Here is a 24,765-nt window from a genome sequence, read left to right on the forward strand (position 1 = left end):
CCAATGCAGTATTACTCAGACATAAAGAAGGATGAAATAATGCCATTTCCAAATACAGGGAAGAAACTAGAGATAATCAAACTAAGTGAAGAAAGTGAGAGAGAAAAACAAGTACAGGATATTACTTCTGGTGGAATCTAAAAATAGATACAAATAAACTTCTTTACAAAAGAAAAACAGCCTCATAGAAAAGAAACTCATGGTTACCAAAAAAGAAAGGCAGAAAGACAGGGAGTAATTCGCTGGTTCATATCAATATATACACCTTAAAACAGATGCTAAAGGGCTCTTAATAGTCACAGGTTCGAGAGGGCTATAAATGACACCTGCTCTCAAGAAATGTCCTGGGGTAAATCACTGGGAAAACAAATTCCAAACAGGGCCAACTTTCAAGAAGCCAGATTCAATAGGTAAACTGTTCTCACAAGATGTAAAATAATAATAAAAGCACGTGCAAAGATAGTCCACATCATTAATTGTTCAATCAATGCCAATCAAAAATACAATGAGGTATCACCTCATACTGGTCACAATGGCCATCATCGAAAAGGTCTACAAAGAATCATTACTGTAGAAAATGTACAGGAAATGGAATCCTCCTACAATCTTGGTGGGAATGTAAATGGTGAAACCACTATGGAAAACAGCACGGAGGTTCCTTGAAACACTAACGTAGATCCTACAATCCCATTCCTTGGCTTAGGTCCAGAGAAAATCTCACCATTCAAAAGGACATGTGCACCTTGATTTTCAGGGCAGCACTATTTACAATAGTCAAGACACAGAATCCACCAAAATGTCCATGGACAGAAAAATGAAGACTATGTGGTACATCTGTACACTGGAATGCTGCTCAGCCATAAAACAGAATGAAATAAGGATGCTGGCAGGGGTGTGGATATACCGAGAAACAATCATACTACAAATACTTTTCAGAGAGGAAAGGACAAATATCCTAAGATATCAAATACAGGTGGGATCTATAAGTTCATACCACTGAACTAATTTATAAAATAGAAACAGACTCACAGACTGAGAAAACCAAATTATGATTATCCAAAGAAAGAAGGGACAGGTAAATTAAGAGTTTGGGGTGAAAATATACACGCTAGTATATATCAGGTTGATAATGAAAAAGGGCCTACTGAATAGAACTGAGGACTCTACTGAACAAACTGTAATAACCTATATGAGGAAAATAACAGAAAAAGAATAGATATACATCTATGTATAACTGAATCAAGTTCATGTACACATAAAACATTGGGGATCAATTCTACCCCAATATAAAATAACGATAAATTACAAATTAAAGTATATGAACTTGGTCTAGAGGACACCAGACAGTGGTAACCCTATGAATTAGATATATGACATGCTATGATATTAATATGACACCACCAAAGGTCTTCACTCAGCAGAACATAAAGCAGCAACTCACTCAAAGGTTCCTGACCTCTTGTAAATGCGACAAGATGAAGAGAAGAAAAAGGACCACAGGTTAATCAGGGTAACACCCTCCATTCAGATGTTGGAAATCCCAGAGGCGGCAAGACACACTGAGGGAAAGAACAGATACGGGGTCTCCGAGTACAGGATCTGGACCCATGTGAATGGGGTGAGACCCACAGTCTCCAGACCCTGTGCCTGGGGTCACACATTCACAGTCTCCAGGGTGAGCCCCCCTCCCCAGACCCTGCACCTGGGGTGGCACAACCCTTGGTTAGGACACCAGGTCTCTGCTGGATGGGCCCCAAGGCGGAAACAAGTGGGTTCCTGTAATTTCCTGGGATGGTAGAAAGAAGTGTAGAGTTGGTCTCCTCTCCCCAGACTTGCCCCAGAGAAGTCTTCCTCTTTTCCTTGGTTCTGTCTATTAACTACTTTTACAGCTGTCACAATAACGTTGAACACACTACCTTGGTTCTGGCAGGCTCGGTCCTCTTGTCCCGCTGAGGTGCTGAGAAAACCCGTTGGGCACAGGGCTGGAAGACAAGGGGCAGGTCTGGTCTCTGCTGAGTATGGACTGTCTACTAGAAGGAGATCACAGCAGCAACCTCACCTGCTGCCCACTGGCTTTTTGCCTGATCCATGTGCCCTGCAATCCATTCACCAAGTGAATCTGTCTCCCTTCTCGCCATGCTCGTGCCAGTGAACTGGAATAATTACCAGGTAGCCACTTGAGGAGTCTCCAGGCGCCCTGGGGAGGGTGAACTCGGCATGGGGAAAGACCAAGAGCCCTACTGCAGCACTGACCCATGAGAGGGCCATGGAAGTCGACTCAGAGAAGAGCATGGCTACCCAGAGAAGCCCCCCTTAGCTCCGGAACCCAGACATCTGAGCACTGACATCAGACGCAGGCACAGAGTGTTTCAGGACCGAGGCCACGCCGGGTTCTCTATGTCCTGGTGCACACAGAACATGATCAATCCAAATGTTCTCATTGTAGAAAGCACATGGTCTCATCTAACATAATCAGTGTAGACAGGACTTGAAAAGGAAAAGTGAAAGTGTTAGTCCCTCAGTTGTGTCCCACTCTTTGCGACCCCATGGACTGTAACCCACCAGGCTCCTCTGTGCATGGGATTCTCCAGAATCCAACAATACTGGAGTGGGCAGTATATTTCCAGGGGATCTCCCCAACCTAGGGATTGAACCCAAGTCTCCTGCATTGCAGGAAGATCCTTTACCAGCTGGGCCACCAGGGAAGGCCATAGACAGGACTTAGGTCTAAATCTACCATGTATGACAGACAGAAGTTGGTCAGGTTTCAAATGACTTAAAGCTGCTCTCCTAGGAGGCACAGGTGCAAGTAGGGTCTCTCATTGTTGAACAGGGGGGTCTCACCCTCATGTGGGAACTAGGATGTACATTTCTTGCAAAAAAAAAAAAATCATTAATGAGCTCCACACTTCACAATTCACCCACATCAGGAAACTGAAATAACCTGTGTCTTTAAACATTTCAATGGGCAAAACAAAAATGTTACCAATTTCTCTGGCCATAGGATGATCAGGATCCAGAGCAGAGCCTGAAATTTCTTAGAGTACAAGCCCAGTGTCCTGTGAAGACAGACAGGATGTGACCTGATTCCAGCATCCTAGGCTTCCAGCAGGAGGCAGCCACATTGGAAGCCTTCTGGAAAAGTATATTCTTTATTATTTTTTAATTTTTTAATTGAAGGATAATTACTTTACAGAATTTTGTGGGTTTCTGTGATACATCAACAAGAATCAGCCATAGGCACACCCGTGTCCCTCCTCTCCCAGACCTCCCTCCCATCCCCTCCCCACCCCACCCTTCAGCCAGTCACAGAGCCCCTGTTTGAGTTCCCTGAGTCATACAGCACATTCCCATTGGCTATCTGTTTTACACATGGTATTATAAACTTCTATATTACTCTCCCCATACATCTCCTTCTCCCTCCTCTCCTCCCACCTTGTCCATAGGTCTGTTCTCTATGTTTGTTTCTCCATTGTCTCCCTGAAAATAAATTCATCAGTGCCATCTCTTCAGAGTCCATATATATGTGTCAGTATACAATATTTATATTCTCTTTCTGACTACTTCACTGTATAATGGGATGCAGTCTGAAAAGTATATTCTTTATCAGAATACAAATATATTCTTGAAATTGCAAGCACACTAGTTATTATTTGCAAACCTAGACTAAAATATTCTTAAAAACTTGGCACCCTGATCTTTGCAGTTCCCATTGGTACCTTCACGTTCAAATTTTCTGGGTAGAAACAAGCCAACCTTTCAAATTAGTTTCCTCTAATTCTGTTATTTGTTATTATATGAATGCAAGGTCACACTTGAAAAAAATACAAGAAAATTTCTGCAAATAATTAGTGACTCAAAGAGCCCACAAGCTGCATATACTTTGCCTTCTAAGTTTTTCTCCCTAAACAAACCTAAAAAAAATTGGCTCCCTGACTTGCTTGCTTCTCTGTTCAAACTGAGCTAAAATGAAATTGATATTCATATCAACAAGTTAGAGTTTTGAGTTTTGAGATGTGATACCAGGGTAACAGGGGCTGCAAACCACATTCTTAAAACATAGCTTAATTTCAAATTGGATTTAATTACACTAAGTGGTTACATGGAGTATGAACCAAGAGCCTAAATATAGCAGGCAATGTGTGAAGACAAATTTGATATCTCATATGTGAGAGTAAGGGCTTCCCTAGTGGTTCAGACAGTAAAGAATCTGCCTGCAATGCAGGAGACCTGGGTTTGATGCCTGGGTCAGGAAGATCCCCTGGAGAAGGGAATGGCTTCCCACTCCAGTACTGTTGCCTTGAGAACTCCATGGACACAGGAGCCTGGCAGGCTACAGTCCATGGGGTCACAAAGAGTGGGACATGACTGAGCAACTAATACTTTGACTTTTCTTTTTTTTTTATGTGAGAATAAAAGTTTCTTGTCAAATCTGCAGCTGGTATGCACAAATTGTTTTAGAATACTCTCCAACATAGATTGTCTCTAAGCCTGGTTAAGTGTGAAATTTATGAATTAAGAGGTGATCTATTCATTCCAGGCAGGAATAGTACATTACTTTCACCAGTCTGTAAAACTTACACATAATCCACTCAAAATTTCAAGTAACAAAACATCTATCTTAAATTTATAGGCTCCTGGAAAATTACAGGCTCTCATATTGTGTTCTATAAGGAAACATTTCCGCTGCCCTTTCTGTTAACGACTTTTCATAGTAACACTTTAATGCCTCAGTTGCTGATATTATTACCAAGATAAACTTGTCCTCCTGGGTGAGAGAGGTGATTTGCTCCATTGCGATTGCTCTCTGGTCACATGGGTGTCCCAATTTCTAGTTATGTCCCTACATTCACTTTTTCTTTTTGTATCCATCCAATTCTGCTTCTCAGATCTTCACAACACCCAATAATAAATACCTAGAGTCCCTTGGACTGCAAGGAGATCAAACCAGTCAATCTTAAAGGAAATCAATCCTGAATATTCATTAGAAGGACTGATGCTGAAGCTGAAGCTCCAATACTTCTGATGTAAAGAGCCGACTCATTAGAAAAGACCGTGATGCTGGAGAAGACTGAAGGCAGGAGGAGAAGGGGATGACAGAGGACGAGATGGTTGGATGGCATCACCAACTCAATGGACATGAGTTTGAGCAAGCTCCAGGAGATGGTGAAGGACAGGGAAGCTTGGCCTCCTGCAGTCCATGGGGTCACAAAGAGTGACTGAACAAAACCAACAACAAGTTTGGATTATATTAAGCACTCTTTCCATAGCTTTTCCCATATCAAAGGATTCAGAAGATGGTGAAGCAGGGAGAAGGGTTGAGATTTTAAATGATTTATAAGGCCCCTAAAAAAAAAAAATTAGACTGAGAAATCCTAGCATTTACTGGTCTATACAAATACTTCCCTGGTGGCTCAGACAGTAAAGTGTCTGCCTGCAATGTGGGAGACCCGGGTTCAATTCCTGGGTCAGGAAGATGCCCTGGAGAAGGAAATGGCAATCCACTCCAGCACTCTTGCCTGGAAAATCCCATGGACGGAGGAGCCTGATAGGCTACAGTCCATGGGGTCACAAAGAGTCGGGACTGAGCCACTTCACTTTCACTTTCACAAATGAATTACAATGTGTCTTTTTTATGAAATTGCAACAAATGACTAGAGTTGCAACAAAATTAAGAGACTTTTATTTGGGATGATTTGAGTTGAAATAGGCTGCTGCTGCTAAGTCACTTCAGATCAGATCAGTCGCTCAGTCGTGTCCGACTCTTTGCAACCCCATGAATCACAGCACGCCAGGCCTCCCTGTCCATCACCAACTCCCGGAGTTCACTCAGACTCACGTCCATCGAGTCAGTGATGCCATCCAGCTATCTCATCCTCTGTTGTCCCCTTCCCCTCTTGCCCCCAATCCCTCCCAGCATCAGAGTCTTTCCCACTGAGTCAACTCTTCGCATGAGGTGGCCAAAGTACTGGAGTTTCAGCTTTAGCATCAGTCCTTCCAAAGAAATCCCAGGGCTGATCTCCTTTAGAATGGACTGGTTGGATCTCCTTGCAGTCCAAGGGACTCTCAAGAGTCTTCTCCAACACCACAGTTCAAAAGCATCAATTCTTTGGCGCTCAGCCTTCTTCACAGTCCAACTCTCACATTCATACATGACCACAGGAAAAACCATAGCCTTGACTAGACGAACCTTTGTTGGCAAAGTAATGTCTCTGCTTTTGAATATGCTATCTAGGTTGGTCATAACTTTCCTTCCAAGGAGTAAGCGTCTTTTAATTTCATGGCTGCAATCACCACCTGCAGTGATTTTAGAGCCCAGAAAAATAAAGTCTGACAATGTTTCCCCATCTATTTCCCATGAAGTGATGGGACCGGATGCCATGATCTTCGTTTTCTGAATGTTGAGCTTTAAGCCAACTTTTTCACTCTCCACTTTCACCTTCATCAAGAGGCTTTTTAGTTCCTCTTCACTTTCTGCCATAAGGGTGGTGTCATCTGCATATCTGAGGTTATTGATATTTCTCCCGGCAATCTTGATTCCAGCTTGTGTTTCTTCCAGTCCAGTCATGTCCAACTCTGTGCAACCCCATAGACAGAAGCCTACCAGGCTCTGCCATCCCTGGGATTCTCCAGGCAAGAACACTGGAGTGGGTTGCCATTTCCTTCTCCAATGCATGAAAGTGAAAAGTGAAAGTGAAGTCACTCAGTCATGCCCAACTCTTAGCGACCCCATGAACTGCAGCCTACCAGGCTCCTCCATCCATGGGATTTTCCAGGCAAGAGTACTAGATGAGTGCATATGAGGATGTATGGGATTATACATACTTAAGGAGGTATCAACAAGTATGTATACATAAGTTGATAAAGTATACCTTTGTAAACAAAGCTAAAACATTTAACTATCTTTTTCACTATCTGATCCTTCCAGAATTTGCTATCTCCACCTGACTCCCCTATGGACTTGATGGTTTACTGCCAAGAGATTAAAACTAGTTACACAAATAATGGTTAAATGTGTTCTCTTTGTTTTGAAATTGTTTCTGTCTCTCTCTTGTATGATCTTCTAAATGCTACTGTCTGTATCACTTATTTTGTCTACTTTATAAGATTGTCTCTTGCATTATCCACTGTGTAGCAAGGCCTCTGCATAGAGATACTTTATATATTTCAAAATAGAGAAAGGAATACGTCATGACTGTATATCGTCACTTTGCTTATTTAATTCATATGCAGAGCACATCATGCGAAATGCTGAGCTGGATGAATCATAAGCTGGAATCAAGATTGCCGGGAGATATATCAACAACCTCAGATATGCAGATGATGCCATTCTAACGGCAGAAAGTGAAGAGAAACTAAAGAGCACCTTGATGAGGGAGAAAGAGGAGGGTGAAAAAGCTGACTTAAAACTCAACATTAAAAAAACTAAGATCATGGCAACTGGTCCCATCACTTCATGGCAAAAAAGAAGGGAAAAAAAACAGAAGTGGTGGCAGATTTATTTTCTTGGCTCCAAAATCACTGCAGACAATGACTGCACCACGAAAGTAAAAGACATGTGCTCTTTGGAAGAAAAGCTATGACAAACCTAGACAGCAAATTAAAAAGCAAAGTCATCACTTTGCCAACAAAAGTCTGCTGTGGCTGTAGGTGCCCTCCATCCACCCCACAGAGCAGAGACCAGTCCCCTTACAGATTGTCACTAAATTAAGTCCTATGGACCCCGCTCAGTCCCTAGTCTGGCCGGGGCTCTGCCTCAACAGGGAAGGTTTCCTTCTTCCATTAGGAGTAGGTGATAATCAGTAGATGACTATGAAACCAAAGCCGAGACCAACACAGCACAGGCTTTATTCAGAGGCCAAAGAGTGCATTAGTGAGAACTAAGTTCTCAGGTCAACTTCTCACCCACCTGGAGAGAGTGGCTTGATTATAAAGGGTAAGGGCAAAGAAGGGGTAGTGAGGCTAATGATGGGGAACCAGGTGCATTAGGGGGAGGGGCAGGGCTTTTCCAAGGGAGTGAGATGCCACCTCCTTTTTTATCATTTTTTGGTTCTACCTGTCTGGTCAGGGCAAGGTAGGTGTGTCACCTAGTATGATAATACAGTAAAATCAACATACAATGAGACTCGAGGTCTGTTGGAGGTCAGATTCGTGGCCATCTTGGTCCCAGCTGGTTCCATCTGGTTTTCTTTCTTGGTAGCTTCTTCTCTTGTCTCTGGACTCCTTTAAAGACTTCTGTTAACCCCTGCTAAAGGTAGGGGTTGGAGGGTTGTGAGCAAGGACATCCCTTTTAAAGGTGGGTTCACGGGTTTTCAGCAAGGGCCTGGAGCAGCTCTGATAACAAGCCGAGGCTGAGATGGGCAATCGATCTGACACCTGCACGAGGCTAAGGCCAGATGGGGAGGCAGTGAGCAGGGGGCAGGCAGTCAAGGGAGGTTCTGTGTTTACAGAGATGTGAACGTGGGTCCAGATGCTCACTGCCTGCAGACCCTGCTGCAGAACCTGACTTCTCTGGAAGACACTGGGTGGGGAGGGGGTATTCAGGCAGCAGGGAAGACAGCTTGCTCTGGATGTTCATGTGGGGAAGAGGGACACAGCAACAGGGGCTCCGCCTGCAAACCCCAGAACCACCCCAAGATCAGCTCCAGAACTGCTCCTGGAGTGGCAAGGAGAAGCGGGTCTCCCATCTACTAGACATGGAGGAAGGGGGGAGGTGGGCAGGTCTGGGTCTTCATTGCGGCAATGGCTTTTTCTCTTGCAACAAGCAGGGGGCTACTCTCTAGTTGAGGTGCACGAGCTTCTCATTGCACTGGCTTCTCTTGTTGCAGAGCTCAGGCTCCAGAGCACGTGGGCTTCAGTAGTTGTGGTAAATGGGCTTATCTGTTCCATGGTATGTGGGATCTTCAATCCCACACAGGGATTGAACCCATATCCCTTGCACTGGCAGGCGAATGCTCAGCCACTGGACCACCAGGGAAGTCTGGCACCACGTTCTTTGACTTCAATCTTGGCAATATTTTCTGGATCTGTCTTATCAGCAAGGGTAACAAAAGCAGAGTAAACCAATGGGACTCTATCCAACTGAAAAGCTTTTCAGTGGTGACAAAGGAAACCCTCCACAAAATGAAAAGGCAGCCTACTGCATGTGAGACAATACTTGCAAACCATACATGCAAAAAAAAAAGAGTTCATATTCAAAATAGACCAAGAATTCACACAATTCAAACTCCAAAGACTGAAAACACAATTTAAAACTTGGCAGAAGATTAACGTATATGCATGGATCAGTTCAATTCAGTTCAGTCGCTCAGTCGTGTCTGACTCTTTGCAACCCCATGAATCGCAGCACGCCAGGCCTCCCTGTCCATCACCAACTCCCGGAGTTTACCCAAACTCATGTCCATCAAATCAGTGATGCCATCCAGCCACCTCATCCTCTGTCGTCCCCTTCTCCTCCTGCCCCCAATCCCTCCCAGCATCAGGGTCTTTTCCAATGAGTCAACTCTTCGCATGAGGTGGCCAAAGTACTAGAGTTTCAGCCTCAGCATCAGTCCTTCCAATGAACACCCAGGACTAATCTCCTTTAGAATGGATACTATCTATAAAATAGAGAACTAATAAGAACCTACTGAATAGCAACAGGGAACCCTACTCAGTGCTTTATGATGACCTAAATGGGAAGGAAATCAAAAGAGATACACATATACGTATAGCTGATTCACTTTGCTGTACAGCAGAAACATTGATAAGCAACTACACTCCAATAAAAATTACTTTTTTTTAAGTTTTTTCATCATTAAAAACCCAACTCTTAGCTTTAATCTTTTATAGTTTTCCTGTTCTCTATTGTATTTATTTCTCTTCTAAACTTTATTTTCTCCTTCTAATTTTGGTTCAAGTTTTTCAATAGTTCCTTGAAATCTAAGCATGCTTATTGGAGATTTTTTTCCCTTCTTAATGCAGGCATTTATCACTATAAACTTCTAGTGATAAAACTAGATAAACTCCCTCCTAGTACTGCTTTTACTGCATCTCACAAATTTTGGTAATTTGTTTTCATTTTTGTCTCAAGATACTTTTAAATTCACTTTTTATTTCTTCTTTGGCCCACTGATTATTCAAAGTGTGTTGTTTGATTTTCACCTATTTGTGAATTTTCCAGTTTTCCTTCTACTGTTGATTTCTAGTTTTCTTTCACTGTGGTCAGAAAAGATTCTTGAAATATCAGTCTTAAGACTTGTGACTTGAGAATGTGCCATACATACTTGTGAAGAATGTACACCCTGCTGTTGGGCTAAAAGTTCTACATACGTTGGTTAGGTCCATTTGGTCTATGGTGTTGTTATACAAGTCCACTGGTTTTTTTGGGGGGGTGGGGGATCATTAGTTCTGTTAGATCTATCCATTATCGAAAGTGGATAGTATAGTCTCCACTATAGTTGTATGGTTATTTCTCCCTTCAGTTTAGTATATGCAGAAAACTCCAGTTAATGGATATAGATACTCAGCTACCAAGCATGTGGTGCTATCATCCTCTCCTTAAGACTTTGACCTTAATCCCATCCTAACCCTAACTTCTGACCCTAACCTTAACCCCTAAAGGAAATCAGTCCTGAATACTCATTGGAGGGAATAATGCTGAGACTGAAGCTCCAATACTTTGATCACCTGATGAAAAAAACTGATTCACTAGAAAAGACCCTGATGCTGGGAAAGACTGAAGGCAGGAGGAAAAGGGGACAACAAAGGACAAGATGCCTGGATGGCATCACCACCTCAATGTACGTGAGTTTGAGCAAGCTCCGGGAGATGGTGAAGGACAGGGAAGTCAGGCGTCCTGCAGTCCACGGGGTCGTAAAGAGTCAGACACACTGAGCAATTGAACAAACAAAATTAACCCCTACCCTTCACTTTACCTCAGAACCTTAACCCTAATTAAATTCTTAATTTTAATTCTCTAAATAGTGGGGGAGGGGTCAAAAAATTTTTTAAATTTCTCTAAATAAGAATATCTCAATAGTATTCCTCTGATGACAGAAATATCCTTTATCTTCTCCTCTGCCTTCAGTGACTGATAAACTGGATTTTTGTTAATTTAAATTGAATTTTAAAAGCCTCGTGTCATCAGTGGCTTGCATATTTGGACAAAGCCCCACCTGGTACCCTGGAGTTGATGTGAGAGGTCAGTATTTTCTCCAGAGGCCAAGAAGAGATGTGCATGGCGGGGACCCGTGTACCTTTATAGGGTAGAAGCCTGTGGTCAAGCGATTCCAGCCTTCTTCCAATTGGAAATTCTTAGTGCCCTAGATTCACCCAACAATGAGGCTTTTTCAATTGTACAAACTGGGCCGCTTGGTTCCCCAAAAGTCACACTGAGAACAATGAGGCCAACAGAAAAAACTTTAAATTCTAAGTTTATGTCGGACATGGGAAGTCAGCAGGCTGACAGGAGACCCTGGAGCTGTCCAGCTGCTGAAAATTGCTGAAAGAGGCTTAAGAAAAATCACCAGTTTTAAAAGTTGCAGTACCAACTGCTCCCCCATAAGAGGCGCTCGACGGCTGACAGTATTCAGGGGGCTAGACAGGCAGGCTTGAGGCTACTAAGTTCCATGGCCTCAGGGGGTGACCCCCACATGGAGACCCCCTACGAATAGCCTGTCCTCGCTCAGACAGACACGAACATGGTGAGACATGAAGACACCACATCCACTGCTTTTGGTTATCAAGAGCTGAAACTTCGACAGTCACCAACATTACAAAGAGCTTCAATTAGGATTTTATGTTGTTACAACTTAAACAGTGAATGAGAAAACAAATACATGATTTTTCAACTAAGGAAGATTTACTTAGGTAGAGTTTTCCTGTTTTGAACTAATGGAAAAATTTTTCAAAATACAGTACAGAGAGTGACACAATGGATACCTATACGCAATTACTAAATTACTAAATGTTGCCACATCTTCATTCCATTTTTGTCTTGTGAAATACTGCCGGGCACAGCCCTTGAAAAGTTTCATTCCTGTACTCTTCAGTGTGTGTGTGCGTGCACACTCACACGCGCATGCACATGCATGCTCAGTCATGCCTGATTCTTTGCAATCACATGGACTATAGCCCGCGAGGCTCCTCTGTCCATGAGATTTTCCAGGCAGGAATACTGGAGTGAGTTGCCATTTCCTCCTCCAAATACTCTTCAGTATGCACCTATAAAATAGCAAGGATGACTTCCCACAAAACCACAGCACTGTGCCACACTTCACAAACAACAGAAATTCCTGCATGTGGTTCAATACTCAAGCTAGGAGGGGTTTTCCAAAGCCTATTAACAACTGATGGTTAGGGGGATATTGAACATGGAGAGCATACCATGAGAAATGATATTTACCTGGCTAAGAATCTAGGAGCTGCCCATGAGAATCAACTAAATACCACCACCACCATCCCCCACTGTATAGAGAGGAAAAAAGAAAAGTACAATTTTTGCTGTAGAACCATAAGGAGCATAAACCTCAGATTACACATAAAAGCTTCCCACAGCTCCGTCTGGGTGTAGCAATATGTCCCAGTGTTTCAGTGTGATCATATACGGATGCCTGGATTTGTAAGAAACAGTGAACCTGAGACAGAGCATCTCTGCTCTTCTCAATAAGATGCAGCCAGTGCATGCACCACCTCCCAAGGGCTGTGAGCTGCCTGAAGACCCTTTGGGGATGGACTCTCCTCTGCTCTCACGTTGTGGTTCCTTAGGGTCTTTGTTGAGCCCGAGACCCTCCCAGAGTCAAGGCCAAGAACCATACTCTCATCTCCCTCCTCCTGCGCTTCTGCTCCTCAAGGTCATCGGGGCAATGGAGTTCTTCATCTCCAGGGAGGGCTGCTAGGCTCCATGTCTGCCTCCAAGCATTAAATTATCCTGCTCAGTCCTGCAAGGGCTTCAGAATAAGATGGGTTCTAGGTGCAGATAAAATGGAAACAGACACTTAAAAAGAAACCACCCATTTTGCTCAGACCTTTGATGAAGATTAAACTTCCTACTTACACTGTGACTGCACAGATGAGCTCTGTGTGCTCAGAAAGTTTCAGGGACACTGGCCCATCGGCGGCCAGGCCCAGAAGCTCCAGTGTCACCTAGGACACCTTCCTGGCGCCGGGAGTCCAGCCCTCGCTGTCTGCTTCACTTCCCGACTCCCACTCGGGCCCACACTTCCCTCTACTGCCCATTCTCTAAATTTTTCCCAATTATGAAGTCTCCCCCACAGAGCTTTCAAACCCATTTTCCCTTTTTGAGGTGTGTTTGTGGCCATATCTGTGCTGCTTCCCTGACATTCACTGATGTGGACGGTGAGGGAGGGGTTCCCATTCCAAGGCAGAGGGCGCAGGGGCTATGTACACAGGGTCCATGTAGCAGGAGGGGCAGAGTCAGCTTGACTGAGGGAGTTGGGGGACTGGGAACTTCAGGGGCTCAGCTGCAGGTGGGCACTGCTGAGATGGGACAATTGGGGAGCAGGGGTCCCGGTCATTAAAGGGGAGTGACTCTGAGGCCTGGGTGGGAAGGGGGTGCATATATCCCTGAGCAGAAACGGGACAAGGAGCCTGCTCCAGGCCCAAACAGCACATGTCATCTTCCACATAACAACCCTGGCAGAATGGGGTACTGCCCCCTCACTGGACCTGGGCATAGCCCTGCACACAGTCATCTCTGGGGTGCTGGCCATGCTCCTCAGTTCAGTTCAGTCACTCAGCCATGTCTGACTCTTTGTGACTTCATGAATTGCAGCACACCAGGCCTCCCTGTCCATCACCAACTCCCGGAGTTCACTCAAACTCATGTCCATTGACTTGGTGATGCCACCCAGCCATCTCATTCTCTGTCATTCCCTTCTCCTCTTGCCCCCAATCCCTCCCAGCATCAGAGTCTTTTCCAAAGAGTCAACTCTTCGCATGAGGTGGCCAAAGTATTGGAGTTTCAGCTTTACCATCAGTCCTTCCAAAGAACACCCAAGACTGATCTCCTTTAGAATGGACTGGTTGGATCTCCTTGCAGTCCAAGGGACTCTCAAAAGTTTTCTCCAACACCACAGTTCAAAAACATCAATTCTCCTACCCACATCCAAATCTCTGGCCTGCTCCGGGTCCCCCAGCAGACACATCCTTACTGTGGAGACACTTCTCCGCCCAACCAGGACTCAGGACTCTCCTAGCCTCTCAGGCCTTGGGGGCCAAACAAGAGCAGGTACCTTTTGTTCAGGGCTCCCTCCCTCTGCAGGGTGACCCCAACCTTAGCATTGGCCTGTAGAAGACTGGACCAGTCTGGCAGTCAGCTTTCCTTCCACTTACCTCCCTCCCATAAGACCAGAGTAGCAACCCAGGCATGGCTGACCCACCCAGCTATGCCCACACCTGGGCTCAGCTGAGCCCCCGACCAGCAAGCACCCCCCCTACCCCTGCTGTAGGAACAGAGTCCTCAGAACGGCCACAAGAAACAGGTACTGATAACATTCATCAAGCAAATGCCCTATTTTACTAAAAATCCACGTATACATTACATTTTACAAAAACAGCATCCGTCAGGATCTCTCAGTCCCTTCCCTAAGCCAACAAAAGATGGGGGCTCCGAGGAAGCGTTCCCCTCCAAATGCTAGGGCTGCCCCAGGCATCCTCAGACCCCTGGTCCAGTGCACAGAAGGTGGAGTTAGTGGAGCCCCTGCCAGGATCCAGCCTGGGGCCTGTGCAGGGCTCTCACCACCATGCTAAGTGAGGGGCCTGCCGGGACCATGGACACGCTGCCCCCACCAGAGCCCCAGCTGGATGCAGCTCCGGCCTCAGGAGGAAGACACAGGGTACCCGTAGTGGTTGCAGTCAGTCTCGCCCAGGGCCAGCGTCAGCGACAGGCTGGGCTTCCGTTCCAGGTCCTCTTCTTCTGGGCAGTGCTGCGGGGGCCGAGCTTTGAAGAAGTCGGAGATGTACCGGACCTGGCAGAGAAGAGGGAGGCAGGAGCTGCTTGGGTGGGAACAAGACAGGCCAGGCAGGCTGGGCACAGTGGGGCAGGGGAGCCCAGGAGTTGAAGGGCCTCTGGGGGGATCAATGAGAGAGCAGAGTTGGGGTCTTAAGGGAAGATGGGAGCACAGGGCAAGGGTCTTGGAGAGGCAGCCCAGAGAGGGCAGGGGTCCCAGAGTGGGGTCTCTGGTCAGGGCAGGGGTTCAGGGCCTGGGAGCTCACAGTGAGGCTGGCCACCAGCGCCCCCTGCAGGAGGCCGACGAGAACGTCACTCCAGTGGTGTTTGTGGTCAGAAACGCGGGTGTAGCCCACGTACAGGGCGAAGGCTACCAGGAAGAACTGAACGGTGGGCCGCAGCAGCCGTGCCCACTTCCAGCAGAGCCGGGCCTGCACGTAGAGCTGCGGTCCGAGAGCAGAGTCAGTCGGGCACCCACCAGGCCCACCTTGCCCGCCACATGGACGGCAACCCTGGGGCCACAAGCCTAGAATCCCCAGACACGGGGCCCCCAGTTTTTATCAACATGCCAGAACTTCCACCTCCGCCCTGGCTCTCCCAAGGCCCAGGGAAGGGCTGGCCACGGCCACAACACACCAGTCACATACAGCAGACTCACCGCCAAGAATACCATGCAGTACATGCCAAAGGAGGAGTGTCCGGAGTAGAAGGACAACCTGAGAGACAGAGGGTGGTGGGGTCATGGAGTGGTGTGGAGAGGGCAGCCAGAGGATTTACTCTGTCCTCAGCCTCCAGACACCTGGCCCCCGCCTCGCCCCCCAGGGTCCAGGACTTTATGTAAAAACACGGAGAGTGCTGGATGCCCTCAGTCCTTCCCTTTCCAATTTTCTGATCATGTGGTCAAGTCTCATGGGCTTTAAGGCATCACCACGAAGCTGCTTCAGGCCCTGAAGGCAGAACCCAGGACCCACAACTGGGTCCAGACAGCAGTTCCACTTTCACTGTGTTTCTTCTCAAGATTATTTTCCACCTGTGCTCACTGATATAAGGTTTGCATTTTCTTTTTATAGAATTTCAAGTTTTAACAAAGGACATCAAAGGAGTAAGTCAAGGCTGCATATTGTCTCCTTGCTTATTTAACTTATATGCAGAGTACAACATGCGAAATGACAGGCTGGAAGAAGCTCAAGCTGGAATCAAGACTGCCAGGAGAAATATCAATAACCTCAGATAAGCAGATGACACCACCCTCATGGCAGAAAGTGAAGAGGAACTAAAGAGCCTCTTGATGAAGGTGAAAGAGGAGAGTGAAGAGGCTCGCTTAAAACTCAACACTCAAAATACAAAGATCATGGCATCTGGTCCCATCACTTCATGACAAATAGATGGAGGAAAAATGGAAACAGTGACAGACTTTATTTTCTTGGGCTCTAAAATCACTGAGGACGGTGACTGCAGCCATGAAATTAAAAGACACTTGCTCCTTGGAAGAAAAGCTATGACAAACCTACACATATTAAAACACCTACACATATTAAAAAGCAGAGACATCACTGTGCCAACAAATGTCTGCACAGTAAAAGCTATGGTTTTTCCAGTAGTCAAGTATGGATGTGAGTTGGACCATTAAGAAGGCTGGGCACCGAAAAATTGATGCTTTTGAACTGTGGTGCTAGAGAAGACTCTTGAGAGTCCTGTGGACTGCAAGGAGATCAAACCAGTCAATCCTAAAGGAAATCAACCCTGAATATTCACTGGAAGGACTGATGTTGAAGCTGAAGCTGCAGTTCTTTGGCCACCTGATGCAAAGAGCCAACTCACTAGAAAAGACCCTGATTCTGGGAAAGATTGAAGGCAGGAGGAGAAGGGGACGACAGAAAATGAGACTGCCGGATGACATCGCCGACTCAGTGGACATGAGTTTGAGCAAGCTCCAGGAGATGGTGAAGGACAGGGAAGCCTGGTATGGTGCAGTCCATGGGGTCATGAGGAGTCAGACACAATTGAGCAACTGAACAGCAACAAAGGACATCAATGGACAAGAAAGAAAATGGCAGATTGAGAGACCCCACCCCATGAAAGAGACTGGAAAACTGACAGAGCCAGACTGGCGGTGGCATGTGAACCAGAGAAAGGAGCAGACCTACCTCCCAATGCCTGAGACTGTACGGTCCTGACCAGTGCCTCCCTGGAGCACTGGCCATAAACACTGACAGCAAATGCAACAGTCACCACTGCCTGGGGCAGTAAATGCAGGACAGGAAGGCTAGCCAAGACGCCGAGAGGAAAGGCCAGGGTGAGCTGCTCTGCAGAATGAGGCTGGGAATCCAGGGGCCAGGCTGGGCCCATCAGCAAAGACCTGCCAAGGTGCTCCTCTCTCCGCTCTGGCCAACTCGCAGACGTGTCAATTGACACAGCCCACATGGCACATGTACCCTAACATATACATGTACCCACACAGCACACATACCTCAAAACACACATATCCATAGGGCACACGTACCCCAACACAGCACACAAACCCCAACACACACGTACCCCACACGGCATACATACCCCAACACAGCAATGTACCCCAACACAGCAACTCACCCCAACACACACATACCTCACACAGCACACTTACTCCAACACACACTACCACAACTCAGCATACATAAAACAACATGGCACAAGTACCCCCCACAGCACACCTACTCCAACATACACACACCCCAGTACACAGACCCCAACATGGCAGATGTACCTCACATGGCACATGTACCCCAACACACACATACCTCAACATTCACGTACCCCACACAGCGCACAAAGCCCATCTGTAAAATGAAAACTTGTCTTACGTGGATCCAGGTATTTAAGGACATATCTGTCTACTCACTAGCTTATCACTCAGCTAACAGCACAACTTCACGGCCACTCATGACAAAGAACAAAGACTTTACAAAATTAGTTCAGAACACTTACCTAGCAAACAACCAATGACAACAAACAACAAAAACAACAGAAGAATCTGGTTTCCAGATGTATGCTACATTATATGCATGTATGCTGCATTATAACATTAAAAATGCTCAGGGAAAGGGGACACATGTATACCTGTAGCCAATTCATGTTGATGTATGGCAAAAACCATCACAATATTATAATTATCCTCCAATTAAAATTAATTAATTAATTTAAAGAAAACTGCCCAGGGACTTCCCTGGTGATCCAGTGGCTAAGCCTCCCGACTCCCAGTGCAGGCAGCCCAGTTCCATCCTTGGTCAGGTATCTAGATCCCACATGCTACAACTAAGATAGACCTGGTGCAGCAAAATAAGTAAATAAATAAACAGCTTAAATATATTTATGTAAAGCAAACCAAAAAAAAGCGCCAAGTTTTCAATAACAATAAATATTTATAATAGATGCACAAAGAAATGTGCGAAATGCCCAGGGGGAAAAAAGTCTTTTACTAGAAGCAGTCGCTAAGAGACTCAGATATCAGACTTACTAGATAAAGGCTTTTTTTTTTAAGTTTGGTAGATAAAGACTTTTAATCTGCCATTTAAAATATGTTCAGAGAGCTAAAGTGAGAATGATGTCTGACCTAATAGAAGAGTACCAAAAAGAAACAGAAGTTTTAAGAAGGAATCAAATAGAAGTTCTGGAGTTCAAAACTATAGTATGTGGAAGATGAAATCACCAGAGGGGCTCAAAAGCAGACTGTGCAGACAGAAGAGCATGTGAACACGGAGACAGGTCAATTAAGACTTTTGGTCTAAGGAACAAAAAATGAAAGGAATGGAGACAGTTCAATGAACTTCAGTCTTGTGGAACACCATCCAATGTACCAACATATGTACAACAGAAGTCCCAAAAGGAGAACAGAGAAAGGGGCAGAAAGAATATTTCAAGAGGAAATGCCTAATAACTTCCCACGTTTGATGACAAACATCCCTCCACACACCCCAAAGGCTCAATGAACTCCAAACAGGATAAACTCTAAGACAGCACAGCACAGTCAAGCTACCAAAAGATGGTAAAGATCTCAAGAGCTGCAAGGGAAGGCATTCGTTGTGTACAAGAAATCCTCAATAAGATGAACAGCTAATTTCCCATCAGAAACCATGGAGGCCAGAAGGATTTCAAGTACTGAAAGAGAAAACCCTGTGAATCATGAATTCTACATGTGGCAAAATTATCCTGTAAAAATAAAAAGAAGTTTAGACATTTCCAAACAAACAAGAACCAATAAAATCCATAGCTGATATGCCTACAAGCTCTATGAGAAATGCTAAAAGGAGTCTTCCATGGAGGAATGAAGGATACTAGTCAGTAACTCAAATCTACAAAAAAGACACAAAAGACACCAGTAAAAGTAATTACAAAACATAAACAGCAGTGTGAATGTATTCTGGTGTATAATCCTATATTTCCCTACATGATTTAGAAAAGAAAAAATCAGCTAAAGAAAAAAAACTAGACTAACTGGATGATTCCACAGTAGATATCACATTATTACGCTATCCATCTGAAAGTAATACAATGTGGCAACTATGGGCTTCCCAGGTGGCACTAGTGGTAAAGAACCCACCTGCCAATGCAGGAGACATAAGAGACGCGGGTTCGATCCCTGAGTTGGGTAGATCCCCTGGAGGACAGGGTTTCCTTGGTGGCTCAGTGGGTATAAGAATCTGCCTGCAATGCAGGAGACTGGGTTCAATCCCTTGGTCGGGAAGATCCCTTGGAGAAGGACATGGGAACACACTCCAGTATTCTTGCCTGGGAAATCCCATGGACAGAGGAGCCTGGTGGGCTACCAGCCCATTGGGTCGCAAAGACTCAGACAAAACTGAGGTGACTTAACATGGCAAATATAGCTTCATTTTTTTAAAACCATATAAAACATTTATTATGAATCTATGTTGATGAGAACATGATGTATAAAGATAAAATCTGTGACAATAACCTCATAAGGGGGTGGAGACACATGGCTGCAAATGTTTTGCACAGTAAGCACCTATGAACAGAAAAAGCAGTAATGGGGAAAAAAGCAGGAATGGAGAAATTCTTTTTTAAAAGATACAATATATAGAAAACAAATAACAAAACAAAGGACATTCACTGTGAGAAAAGGATCAATCCATTCAGAGATATAACAACAAAGATGCAAGCACCTTAACTTGGAAACACTGCAGAATCCAGATCTGAAAGGACAGAGGGCGTGATTCCACAGATAGGAAATGTTCAAAACAAGCCGAGCCAAAGACACAGAGTGGGTTCCTGGTTGTCAGGGGCTGGGGTGGGGGTGACAGCTCATGGGTGTGGGCTTTGTGTGTGTGTGATGAAAATATTCTAGAATATTAGAGGGAGACGGATGCGCACCTGGGAATGCACTAGAAACCAACAAATTGTGCATATTAAGATGGTTAAATTGGTGGATTTTATGTTTGGGGAATTTTATTAAATTTTTTAAAGAAGGAAAATAGGACATCAATCAAATGAAAAGTTCACCAGTAGAGATGGTGAGAGGACAGAGCAGAACGTGAGGGTGGGGACCTGACATTTCAGGGAGGTGGGTCACCCCTCCTGACACCTCCTGCTCTGCCCCAGGGCCAGATACCCCAGCCCCAGCTAAGCTCCTTGCTGGTATGATGCAAGTACAGGCACCTCCAGGCCTTGCTCCTGCCCATTCTCTCCACCTTCTCAACCTGGCAGCTCACCCTGCAATACACAGCTCCTGAGGGCCCTTCTGCAACCCCCACCCTCCTCCCCGGGCGGGGCATCTGTGGTCCAAGCACTGCCCACCTGGACTCCGTGACGTTAGCAGAGCTCCCCCTGCACACCTCCACCTGCACATACGCCGAGCAGTTGACGCGGCTCCAGTCAGGGTCACACACAGCCAGGAAGTTGGGCCGCAGGCGGCCGGTCATGTACTTGGCCAGGTCTGTCAGGGACTGGCTCACTGCTGCCCCAAACAGGAACGTCCCCACCACCTTGTAGAGGGCGGCCAGGTAGTTGTTGAAATCAGAGCGGGAGTAGAGGCGGTCCGTGTACACCAGGTAGGCTTCCCCGGCCGACACCTGCAGGCAGCAGCCGGGGTCTTCAGGGTTCCCAGCCTCTCTGAGGTCACTGGGGAACTGGGGACCCAAGAGGGCTCTCTTCCGCACAAACGCCACCCCAAGCAGGACTGGACCTGCCAACGCCCCAGCTGCCACCCCGCACACCCTCCTGCCTTACAAGGATGACAGTGGCTGTGATGATGACCCCGGCCATGAGCCCATGGGTGATGGTGTCTGGACGGTAGGGGTATCGGATGGAGTCATCTCCACAGTAGAAACCTCGCTTGTACGGAGTGTTGACGAACGTCAGGATGGCGCAGGGCAGAGCGGCTGGGGGCGTGGGAGGAGAGGAAGCCTGTAGCCATGAGGTGCTCCCCACAGCTGCTCCCCAGCTGAGCCCCACACTCAGCTGTGCCTTCATCCGGCACCTGGACCCGGCCTTGGCCTCCCTCCGGGTCTCCTCACCTCCCTGCCCACCCGACAGTCAGGAGGAGCTTTCCTCATGGTAAATGAGAGGTCGCCACCCTGGTTAAAACCCCTTGTGATTCCCCTTCATCATCAGATCAACACTCAGGTCCTGCCCAGGCCAAGCATCCACCCTCTGCACACCGCCCACCCTCTCCCACCCCTTGCTTCCCTCCAGCCTCCTCCACTCTGCCCTTCACCCAAAGCCAGCAGGCAGCCACCCGGGCCTCTGCTCACAGCGCACTGGCTGCCCAGAACAGTTCTGACTGACTCCCGTCTGCCCCATTGACCGCCCCACTCCTGGGGCCCCTCTCACAGCCTTTCTCCAGGGTTCTCACTTTGTGTAATCTGCAATCACCCTGTGATCCCTGAATGACTCCCCAGACACTGCTCCCCACAGTGAGCACCTGGAGGGCCTGCCATCATCAAGGACTATCTCTGGAGCCTTCTCAGGTGGGGCCTGGCAGAGATAAGTGTCTTCCCAGGTGGTGCTAGTGGTAAAAAACTCACCTGCCAATGCAGGAGATATAGAGACTTCGGATCGATTCCTGGGTTGGGAAGATCCCTTGGAGGAGGGCATGGCAACCCACTCCAGTATTCCTGCCTGGAGAATCCCATGGACAGAGGAGCCTGGCAGGCTACCGTCCATAGGGTTGCAAAGAATCGGACACTACTTAAGTGACTTAGCACACATACACACAAAATGAGAATGCCCTGCTTGTTGTTCTAGGGTTGGCCACAGACCAGGAACACCTGGTGAGACATCTGTATCCACATGCTGTCCCTGAGCCAGCCACACAGGGACCGGACAGCCCTGGCCCAGGCCAGGGAGCTCAGTCCAAAGGTACATTCAGGAGTCACAAGTCATGACCAGACCCTGCCTGGCACAGCCGCAGCCCTGGAGTCCAGAGGCCCCAGGAGCCAAGGGCGGCCTGGGGCACAGGGCTCCCCGCCACCCCAGGGTGGGAGCACAGAGACAAACCCAAGCAGGGTGCCCTTTGGCCCTGGCAGGGCAGGTGACGTGAAAAAGGGTGTGACCAGAGCAAGGGGAGGGCAGGGCCACACCCCCTTCCAAAGGTCAAGTTCAGGGCCCTGGGGACCACCCATGATGGTGCTGGTGCTGGGAAAGGCTCGATGAAGAACACAGAGGTCTGGCTCATGGAGCTGAGGGGCTGGGAATAAAAATAACAGGCATGGCAAGACTGGGAGGTGACCGTGGCTGTCAGTGGAGTGTTGGGCAGGACACATGGGGAAGGTGGCTTCGAAATTCAGAGGACATCTGGGGAAGAGCACCCCCAGAGGGGCGGCCAGTACAAAGGCTGGAGAGTCTGGAAAGCCGAGTGCTGGGGGGAGCAAGGTGGGGTGAGCAGAGGGAGCAGGCTGGAGACAGAGGCTGAGGAGCAGAGCCCTGCAGGGGTGGGGAAGGGGGCTAGAAGAGGCTGAGAAACCAAGTCGAACCCCACTCGCAGGGCCTGAGCAGAGCAGGGGCTCCCATAGCAGGGGGGCAGTGAGTCAACCTCCAACTCCCGTCTCCCAGGCCCAGCCCTTTCCCCTGGAGATCCTAATCTCCAGGGTCAGAACTGGGACCAGGCTCTCCTGGGATTCAGGAGTCCGCTGCCTCCCTCTGCCTGAGCCGCTCCGGATCAGGTGTCCCCACGGCAGACACGCCAGAGGTTCCTGACCTGGTGTCGACCCCCGTGTTTCCCTCGGGGCCCTGTCACCATCTAAAACTGAACTGCTGCTGCACTGAAGCTTCTAGACTGGGAGCTGGGTCCGCCTGGGCCCCAGTCCCTGGCACACGGGCAACCCCACCCAACCTAATCTCTACTCAGTCACCCCTGGCTGTGTGACCTCCAGAGGGAAGCCAAACATCCCTGGGTGGAAACTGGGGGACACAGCAGCACCCCCTCACAGGCTGACTGGAGGAAAAGGTTTAATTATCACAGGCGTCATAGTGTCTGGTATACAGTAAGTGCCACAAAAATGATTAAAGACGTGCTCAGGAAAGGATGCCCAAGGTGGGCAGACACACACAACCCCCTCTCCCAGGACTTCCAGCTGCCACCTGGCCCTTCCCAAAAGGGGTCTCTTCTGGAATTTGGGGGCAGGCACTGCCTCGGCCTGCAGCCAGGGCAGACCCCTCCCGTCCCAGCGGAGGCGCAGGAACCAGACTGGGGGGAGGGCAGTTGAGGCTGGAGGGGCCCCTCCCAGCGCAGGGGTAGAATTCCGGGGCCATTGTCCGCACAGCCCCGGAGCAAACACTCAGCCTTTGTTTCCGAGCCCCGGGGGGGGGGGGGGGGGGGGGCGGGCAGAGGGGGCTGGGGCTGCCCCTTCCCCCAAACTGGCCCGCAAACCCGCCCGACAGGTTTGATTCGCGCCACCCCGAGGCCCCCCGTTCGACAACAGCCGGGGGCCCGGTTTCTCTCCCGGACTCTCTCCCAGCTCTCCCAGGCCCGAGACCGGAGGGCGAGTGTTCGAATCCCACCACCGCCCGGGCGCCCCCGGCCCCGGGGCTCCGCCCTCCCAAAACCAGCCGACCCGAGCCTGGCGCGCGGCGGAGGGCCTACAGGGGCGCCCCGCGGCCGCGCCCCCCGCCCTGACGGCCCCACCCGGCCGCCGCCCGCGTGAATCACCAGCCCGGCCTGGCCAGGCGAGGCGGGCGGTGGAGGGGGTGGGGGTGGCGAGCGGCCCCGGAGGCGACTTCCTGCTGCTGCGGAGGGGCAAGGGGCACCGACCCCTCCGACCGGAGGCCCGCGGGGGAAACCAAGGCCCGGGAGGACGCGAGCAGACGTCGGGGCCGGTGGAGGGGGCGAGGAGGTGACCCAAGGCTCCGCCCACCTCCGGAGGTCTCCAAGGGGTGGGGGCCCCCGGTCCTACAAAAGTTCGGGGGGATCGGGGACGGGGCCGCCCGGGAAGGGGTCCCCCCACGCCCCCAGGCTCCTGAGGCTCTTACCGACCAGCACGCACAGCACGTCGAGCAGTACGAAGACCCACCTCCGCTCCATGCCGCCCCCGCCCGGGCCGCGCCCGCGACCCCCGGCGCCCGTCCCACCGCGTCCCGTCGCGTCCCGGCTGGGCCGCAGGGTCACATGGCCTCGGAGCCCGGCCCAGCCAGGGGGTGGGGAGTGGGGGGGGGGGGGGAAATGAGGGGGGGCAGGGCCCGGGAGGGGCGGACGGGGCGGGGCCGCCTGGGGAGGGGGCGGACTCTGCCCCCGCCCCGCCCGCGGCCCGCGGGGGTGGGGCGGGGCGTGGGTAACCGGGTAGGTACCGGCCCGCGACTGGAGGAGGGTTGCGGGTCTAGGA

General features: G+C 48.6%; 1 protein-coding gene across 6 annotated transcripts; it reads right to left on the reverse strand.

Annotated features, from left to right (window-relative positions):
- Nucleotides 1-14,499: 14,499 nt before the first annotated feature.
- On the reverse strand, nucleotides 14,500-24,551 carry PLPP2 (phospholipid phosphatase 2). Of its 6 annotated transcripts, XM_086411188.1 has the most exons (7): nucleotides 24,457-24,551; nucleotides 21,973-22,100; nucleotides 21,176-21,327; nucleotides 20,744-21,018; nucleotides 15,609-15,666; nucleotides 15,217-15,393; nucleotides 14,500-14,969 (listed from the first exon to the last, which is right to left on the reverse strand). In XM_086411188.1, the coding sequence occupies exons 1-7, from the start codon at nucleotides 24,465-24,467 to the stop codon at nucleotides 14,820-14,822; spliced, it is 951 nt and encodes a 316-aa protein (XP_086267314.1). In that variant the 5' UTR covers nucleotides 24,468-24,551; the 3' UTR covers nucleotides 14,500-14,819. The 6 variants fall into 6 exon arrangements, with proteins under 6 accessions (XP_086267314.1, XP_086267317.1, XP_086267316.1 ...); XM_086411191.1 differs by lacking the exon at nucleotides 21,973-22,100; XM_086411190.1 differs by lacking the exon at nucleotides 15,217-15,393.
- Nucleotides 24,552-24,765: the final 214 nt, after the last annotated feature.

This window comes from Bos grunniens, chromosome 7 (genome assembly GCF_055505025.1).
Source record: "Bos grunniens cultivar Pamir isolate PY7600 chromosome 7, Bosgru_T2T1.0, whole genome shotgun sequence".
NCBI classification, from domain to species: domain Eukaryota; kingdom Metazoa; phylum Chordata; class Mammalia; order Artiodactyla; family Bovidae; genus Bos; species Bos grunniens.

What these genes read in the sequence shown, in the direction of transcription:
- PLPP2 (XM_086411188.1), bottom strand. An exon ending in TATATCTCCTGCATTGGCAG is followed by an intron (nt 21,328 to 21,972) that starts GTGAGTTTTTTA and finishes CCACGCCCCCAG; the next exon opens with CCGCTCTGCCCTGCGCCATC. An exon ending in GCTAACGTCACGGAGTCCAG is followed by an intron (nt 15,667 to 20,743) that starts GTGGGCAGTGCT and finishes TCTGTCTCTCAG; the next exon opens with GTTGTCCTTCTACTCCGGAC.